The 7,719-nt window shown below is 40.5% G+C and overlaps 1 protein-coding gene across 3 annotated transcripts; it reads right to left on the bottom strand.

Annotated features, from left to right (window-relative positions):
* Nucleotides 1-1,281: 1,281 nt before the first annotated feature.
* Nucleotides 1,282-7,482, bottom strand: LOC127333386 (transmembrane E3 ubiquitin-protein ligase FLY2). 3 transcript variants are annotated; one of them, XR_007871093.2, is made up of 15 exons: nt 7,065-7,480; nt 6,801-6,870; nt 6,030-6,157; nt 5,691-5,806; nt 4,689-4,749; nt 4,296-4,359; nt 4,140-4,217; nt 3,827-3,984; nt 3,676-3,735; nt 3,480-3,573; nt 2,721-2,888; nt 2,025-2,353; nt 1,758-1,874; nt 1,523-1,681; nt 1,282-1,433 (listed from the first exon to the last, which is right to left on the bottom strand). XR_007871093.2 is itself a non-coding variant. In XM_071826143.1 (15 exons), the coding sequence occupies exons 1-14, from the start codon at nt 7,224-7,226 to the stop codon at nt 1,580-1,582; spliced, it is 1,707 nt and encodes a 568-aa protein (XP_071682244.1). In that variant the 5' UTR covers nt 7,227-7,482; the 3' UTR covers nt 1,282-1,433; nt 1,546-1,579. The 3 variants fall into 3 exon arrangements, 2 of the variants coding, with proteins under 2 accessions (XP_071682244.1, XP_051215743.1); XM_071826143.1 differs by having other exon boundaries at nt 1,546-1,681; nt 7,065-7,482; XM_051359783.2 differs by having other exon boundaries at nt 1,282-1,681.
* Between the last annotated feature and the right edge of the window lie 237 nt (nt 7,483-7,719).

Here is a 7,719-nt window from a genome sequence, read left to right as displayed (position 1 = left end):
TCAAAATTAATAAAAAAATTGACTTAAAAGAACATACACTTATTTGCGTACGAGACAAGACTTATTTACGGTTGGAGGGAGTACGAAACAAGAACGCTTCTAATGGCATTTACTGTTTCATTTATGATTTGCATGTACTCCCTCCATTTCTTAACCACAGTATTACAAATTTTCTGAAACAATCAAACTATCGCAAAGTTTGATTGAGTTTATATAAATATATAACAGTATTTACCAAATAGACATACAATGAAAATATATTTCATCATGAATCAAACGCTAAAAAAAAATTGACTTTTTTACAAACCTATGGAAGTACACTCTTTATCAAATAGAGGGATACATCTCAACTAGTTTTTAAATTACTCTCTCCATCCATAAATAGATATCTTATAGTAGTGTCAATATACATCTAAATTTTGACAAATCTAAAACATCTACTGTATTTTTATGGAGAGAGGCAGCATCTTTTATTACTATCTCCGATTCATGCTAATTGATTCACCTTTGTCTCGATACAAATGTAGGGAGTACTACACCGTCCGATGGTTGACGCACCTACTCACCGAAAGCTAGTTTGTATTCTACACCGTCCGATGGTCGATGCACCTACTCACCAAAAGCTCAGATTGTATTATACTCTAAATTATATTGTATTACTATCATGTATTGTACATGTTGATACACTTTTTATATATTTAGTCAAACTTAAATTTTGGCTTTGTGGAAAGGAGAGTACTTGCTGCCTTTTAACAACAAGGACACCTTTAAGCAAGCGAAAATTCGCTCTGGGGCATGGGGTAGCCTGATGTTTTTCAGAATTTAAAAACTTGTTTTCAAAATTTCAAAAATATCAAAACAAATGTACAAGTAGTCAACAATGTACTCTGTGAGCACCCAAATTTTCAATGTGAAATACCTTGTATTCTAGGCTCAGCAAAAATGTCAAATTTTAGAAGTTCCAAATGTTGCACTGTTCACCACACCCATATCTGCACTCCTGACATTTTGATGAGCCTAAATATAAGGTACTCCCTCCGTTCCTTTTTAATTGACTCGGATTTAGTACAAATTTGTACTAAATTCGAGTCAATTAAAAAAGAACGGAGGGAGTATTTCCTATTGAAATTTACACACTGGTAGAGTTGCAGCATTGACTATATCCAGGGTTTTTTTCTGAAAATTTTTAAACTTTGAAATCGAGTTTAACAGGCTACATGTAGACCGTGCTCTAAAAAGCTGCACTAGTGCTGAAGAAAAAGGTTATGTAAGATGGTAATGTGAGATGCAGGCCTAAGGAAGATTTCTCCGTGCAATACTTGGTACAAGATTTTTTACAACAAAGACCTGAAACTGAAAGCACAAATTTCTACAGTTATCTTTGAGAAATGGATCACGATTGCAGCCTTGTCTTATTGCACCTCAATTCCCACCTATAGGAAAGCACGGGACAGTGAATTGTGGGATACAAACCTGCTTTTCTGGATAGGGGAAGCAACAAGCGATGTAAAGGTTGCAATACCTTGTATAAGCTGGGCTACCTACTTGTTAACTATATATTGTACAAAGGATTGCTCCTCTAGGCTGGCGGCAGAGAGCGCCTGCAAGTTGGGCACTCCATCTTGATGTCCATCCAGCGCTGTAAACATCCAGAGTGGAATATATGCTCGCAAGGTGCCACCTACAATAAAGAGAGACAGTGAGCCCTTTAAGCATACATGTCTATGGCATCACACAGCAAGAGATTTCACAATTACCATGTATTCACTTGTCCTTTGGGTAAGATCAATTGTAGTCATGCAAATAACACAATCAATCGGCTGATTTGCGTTATCCTCAACCTTTCTGTGGTAGCAGTATTTCTCAGGGAGGATCTGGAGATTGTGGCCAAAAAAGATAAGCAATGGTACTAAAAAACAAATTACCAAACAGCTCTCTTATAGCTGAATCAACTGGAGCTCAATATACATCTAACGGTGGCAATTAAAATACTTTAGAGTGCATGTGTTCAGAGTAGTAATTACCTGGCGAGGAATGAAGCATCGAGAACCAAGATAATGCTGTAGCAGGAGCACTGCTGCTTGGATACCCATGAATACTGTCACAGCGATGCACCATTTCTTATCGGGCTCAATGCGCATGAAGTTGCTAGGGCAACCAAATATATATAGCGGGATGGCAACCCGGGTAGCAGTCATGCCTAAAATATACTGAGGGTGCAGGGGTTTTCTTGTATCCCGGATGACATTCGTGACAATTTGAGGAATCCAAAAGGAGTACATCAGGAACAGAAGTGGCCGTAAGAAATTGTGCAATTCATACATGAGAAGGATTCCTCCCAGAAGAATGCCATCTGCGTAAACAAAGAAAAGTTAGGAAGTTGGTAAAAATCTAAGGGCTGAACATGCAACAATGTTAGCTACTTAGTAAATTTTTTTATCTGACAAACTTCGGCATCCTAATCTAGTATTACCTCCGTTCCGAAATATAAGCCTTTTTAGAAAGCAATTGCTTTCTAAAAAGGCTTATATTTCGGAACGGAGGTAGTACTACTATGGAAACTACACAAAAATCCAGAATTTATCAGTGTTGATATACAGCAATAATCATGCTATTGTACTTTTCTTTTATGTGTGAACACTCTTTTGGTTGCAAGTTGTTAACCTGCTAGCGTGATTCATATAATAGAATCAAGAAACCAGATGATATATAGTACTTACAAAAGCGGCTGTAAAGAACAGACAGTTCTCGCCTCATTACTTCCCAACCTTCTCCACTGTTCAGCGGTCTACTTGCTTTCCATATAGCAAGGAGATACCTCATCTCAAAAATAGAAAAAACAACGAATTTGAAGAAGGCAGCTGTTGCAAAGGCATTGAATAGAGACTCTGTGGAAAGTTAAAACATGCATTGTCAAGAGATAACACGAAATATCAAAAAACAAAATTTAAACTGGGTTTCAAAGAAAATAACATTTACATAATTCAATTTCATATTCAGAATGCAGAAGTGATAAAAATATGCAATAGTTCAATTTGTTCGTATTAGAACTGCAGGTTTATTTTCAGAGAGCTCAGAAGCACGGACCAACCTTTCATTGTGTTATCAATACTTGACTGATCACTGGGTACTTAGCACAATTACCAGACCTGTCCGGTCGGGCGACGCGTATAGATTTTGGCAAGCTATGAGTGAAACCGCTTTACACAATATTTACTTGCTAAGTAGCATACAATCACAACATGCGCATTTTTTGCCTTCGGCTCAGCTTTCCATCATGTTCAGTAAGAATTAGAACCAATGGCGTATACAACACCTTTTTTGGTAATATAACTCAGCAAGAATATTGTGGAGGTTGGAATCTAACATCAGGATGTAACTAACAAGTGATAGAAGGGCCTACCTATTGTAATAGGCTAATAGCAGTTGTACAAAGGAGACAACCAAAAATGCAAACATTGACATGGCATAAGACTCACCAACCAATATCCCAGCAGTCAAATGCAGTAGACAAAGATATGCATCCATGATAGCTTGTTGCCCAATCATAAGAATAGAAACCTTAGCAGCTCCCTGCAAGCAATAAAAATGTACCTCAAAACTTGAATTTGGAAGTCATGTAGACCAAGAGGACTATACTGTTGCCAAAGAAACGATCTCAAAAAGGAAACTTACAGATTGAGTGTTGCTATGTTCCATTTGTCTAATAAGCAGCAAAACTTGGAGAAACGAGATCTAGAATACTCCAGTTAAGAATTCACACAGAGCAGATACCAAGATAGGAGTTAATGAAATATGATAAAAGTCAAAGAGTCACAAAGGATACGAAAGTGACCATCAGTGTATAATTCACTGCTTTGTTGTAGTAAGCTTCAACATTCAATGATGTTGCATTTAGTAAGAGAGATGAGAAGCACTCTCCATCATCATCCACTGCAGGACTTTCCATCAAGCCCTCCAAACGGTACTTCTCATGCTCTCCTTCTGGTTAAAAATAAGTATTTACTAAATCATTTACTCGATGTTACTGAAATATGACATTTCTAACAGAAAGCTTAGCACATACAACTGAAGATTGCTGACAGAAAACAGATTGCCAGTGACAGACGAACTAAAAATACCATAAGAAAATTCAGTACCATTTTGGTTAGACGACACCTGGACCACCTTAGCGGCAATTTCTATGTTACAATGTTTCTCCATGTCATATGTGAGAGCTGAAAAGGAAAAAACAACATCAAAGCCATGTTCACATCAGGTGGGAAGGAATATTCAGGGTAGAAACTGAATCTTACAATTCTTCCTTCGGTTCTTCTCTTCAGAAGAATCTTGGAACACTTGAGAGGAGAAAATCCTTAGCTGATAGATAAATAGGAGGTTCAAGAAGCATATTACATAGCATGTCCATTAATTTTAGTAAGGACCTATTACTATTGATAGCAGGCAAGAGTATATTTCATGTCCCATATGAATAATGTTAATAACTTTTAAGATGGGTCCACTGCTATTTTTATGGAAGTAGATGGAATGGGACTACATGCACACTTATAGACAGCGAGTAAAGGAATGCAGGATTGTGGAATGCTATGAAAATTCAATAAGCAAGTATAAAGTGTTACGTAAGGTACGTAACGAAAATAGTATTCATGGGATAAACATTGACAGAATAAGCAAATTCTGCTGCTTACCAAATGGTACGGATTTGACAAAAAGTAATCCTCTTCTTGAAGTGGTTCACCGTCTGCGCCACTGAAACGATCAGTACATTTCTATTAGATCATATGGAGAAAAGATGATCCACAGACTACTTACATTCAAATGAAAATATTCACGTATGCTACTACATGATACTCCAATGATAAAATGACATCAACAATGTAGTGTCGCCACATCGCGTCATTATAACTAAGGCTCCATTCAGAAAGGAGGAAAGTACAGGAATTTTGCAAGTTTCATTTCCTCTGGAAAATTTCCCTTTGAGAGAGCTCGGAACAAAGGAACTGCAGTCCCAATTCCTTAGGGAAGGAAACATTTCCTTGCTTTACACGGGAAGCAAAACATCTACCTGGACCGGACTTTTTTCGCCTAGGCCCGAGGCAACTACAAACTGCACTGGAGTGATAGACTGGATAATATCTGCTAAGCACAATAGTATGGAGCAGGTGAACTTTGTCTAGGTGAATCAAGGGAAAACATGTGGCGGGAAAGCAGGTGGTGCATGCTGTCTAGGTTCATCCATAAAGTTGATCAACAAAGTAGCATGCAAACCTGAATGCTCTCTGTTTTTTAATCAGTCTACTCCATGCCATTGGTATCTATTCTCTTTCGTATTCCAAACACCAGGCAATGCGTTTTTAATACTAAGTTTTACAAATAGGAAACTTTCCTATTCCTCTTATCTCCCTCTATGTTCTGAACGGGGACTAAAGAGGTTGAAAATTGCAGTACTAAATTAATTATAACACCAAAAGAAGGGACCTGAAGGGTAACCATAGGATCATTAACTGAGAGTAGTCAAAGTTGATATGATGTGTCTTTCCAGTTATTAGAGTTGTTTGCGCTCGAATAATTCTCTGTGATTAAGGTGGGCGTAATTAATAACACATATGATGATGTTAAGCATGATAAATCAATGTCAGATAAAGCCTTTAGTTATGAAGAAAAATAATACAAGAAAGTTGAACCTTTACCTGTTTGCGACCATACGGAGTTGCCTAAAAGGCCATATATACACGCCTTCTAATCTTATTTGAGCAGGCCCACGATCATGAGCATTATCAATAACATCATGGAATGTGATTGTTCCCTATCATACATGGTTATGACAGCATAGTAAGCAAACTGAGCAGTAGAGCATGTAGAGGAAATTGATCAAGATTACAATGATACACATGGTTTAAAATGAAGTGGGATTCGTCATTTGAATGGTAGAATAAAAGCAAAAAAAATTGGTGCACTGGAGGAGGGGGGAGCAACACATTGTTTTCACATGGTAACAACAGAAGGCATTAAAAAGGAGCTTCCTTTACCTGAACATAGTGTACCCCACTTATCTTTGTTGGTGTGCTCAATAATTCCAAGACGGAGTCACCCTTAGATGTCACGAACTCAAGAAATCTAGAGGAACCATTTGTGGCAGCAGCAAAGGTCCAAGTTCCTGAAGCATAAACGGTGATGTTATTACACAAACCACGCTGACAATTTAAGTAAGCAGTAGCATCCTATACATACCAAAACTAATGAGACCATGTGATGAACAATGCAAAAAAAGAAATGTCTAAAAATGTCTCATGGGCATTTATTCAAGGATGACGCAATCACAACAGAAATGGATTATGCATGTGGCATCAAGGATAAGACAAGTTAGCACTATATCCCGTATGTTTTTCAATAGCAACCTAATGAGGACATTTGATTCATTCCATTACAGAGGATATGGCACCATCAAGTAGTATCATGTGGCTTAAAGAAACAAGGTAATTCTTAGCTTCTAACAGCGACATACAGTCATTCCATTACATAAAATTTGGCACAACATACTGAGATTCAGAAATTAAGGACACACTCATCCAACGTTTCAATCATATGTTTTCCCACAGCCAGCTGCGTACATAATATACTTAATAATACGTCAAGAACCTTAAGGACGCTAGACATCCTAATGTAACACATGCAGTGGACCAGTGGCAACACAAAGTTAGCAACCGAAAGACAAGCAGACAGTCTCATAAGACGATATGTCAGATAAACAGGTGTATAGCTATTGCCTGGAAAGGAAAGAGGAAAAGATAGCGAGTTACCTTTATATGTTCCTGTAATATTCCATGAATACGGACTCACGTCATTGTCATCCCTCTTGAAGAAGGCATGCTGTATAAACAAGTGGCCATGAGCATTGTTAAGTTGAATCAGCATAGCGTGGCACAAAAGAAGTACTAGATGAAATTAAGCCTGAACTAGTATGTTTGGTGCTTCCAATTGCACTACCCGGATGGGCAAAAAATTGAGTTGAAAACCCTGGTGTGGAGGAAATGGGGAAAACTTGCAATCCAAGAGCGGCTCACCTCATCGGCCCAGGATCCGGTGGAGGCGGCGGCTCCGGCGGACGCGACACGCTCCCTGAGGGGGCGAAGCGCGGCGGCGAGAGGCGGGTGGGCTAGGACTAGCACCAGCAGGCCTACCACAGCGACCCTCAGCACGGCGGCCGCAGCGGCGGCGGCGTGCATCTTCTTGTGATCGCGGAGCGCGGCCCTCACGACACCATGAACGGGACAGGGGCGGGAGGGAGCCGACGAAGCAGCCGGTCCGGGAGGGGACGGCCGGTGGTTGGTTGGTGCGGTGGGGTGGGGTTCGGGGGTGGGGCGCTAAACCTAGGAGGAGAGGAAGAGGGGAGGGAAGGGAAGGGAAAGCGAGCGGAAGGGGTCAAATGGGCGGGCGGGGTGTGGGAGATGACGGCGAGGGCGAGGAGGAGGAGAGGCGACGGCGACTTTTGTTTCGGCGGACACCAAGCAACGATTTTGCTGGTGGTGGTGGGGAATTGCTGCCGTGTGCGTGTGCGTGTGCGTGTGGGGTGGGGGGGTGGTTGGCGCTACGGACCGCGGGCGGCGCGACTGGTTGGAGTGGAAGCAGCTCTGCCGCGGACGCCATGCGACCGGGCCAACGTGTCAGGCAGGGCACCCAAGTAATGTACTCTTCGCCCCCAGCTGTCAACGACCCTCT

Source organism: Lolium perenne, chromosome 2, assembly GCF_019359855.2.
Source record: "Lolium perenne isolate Kyuss_39 chromosome 2, Kyuss_2.0, whole genome shotgun sequence".
Taxonomy (NCBI): Eukaryota; Viridiplantae; Streptophyta; class Magnoliopsida; order Poales; family Poaceae; genus Lolium; species Lolium perenne.
Note: the sequence above shows the minus strand (reverse complement) of the source record. Positions and strands in the feature narration are given on the sequence as shown.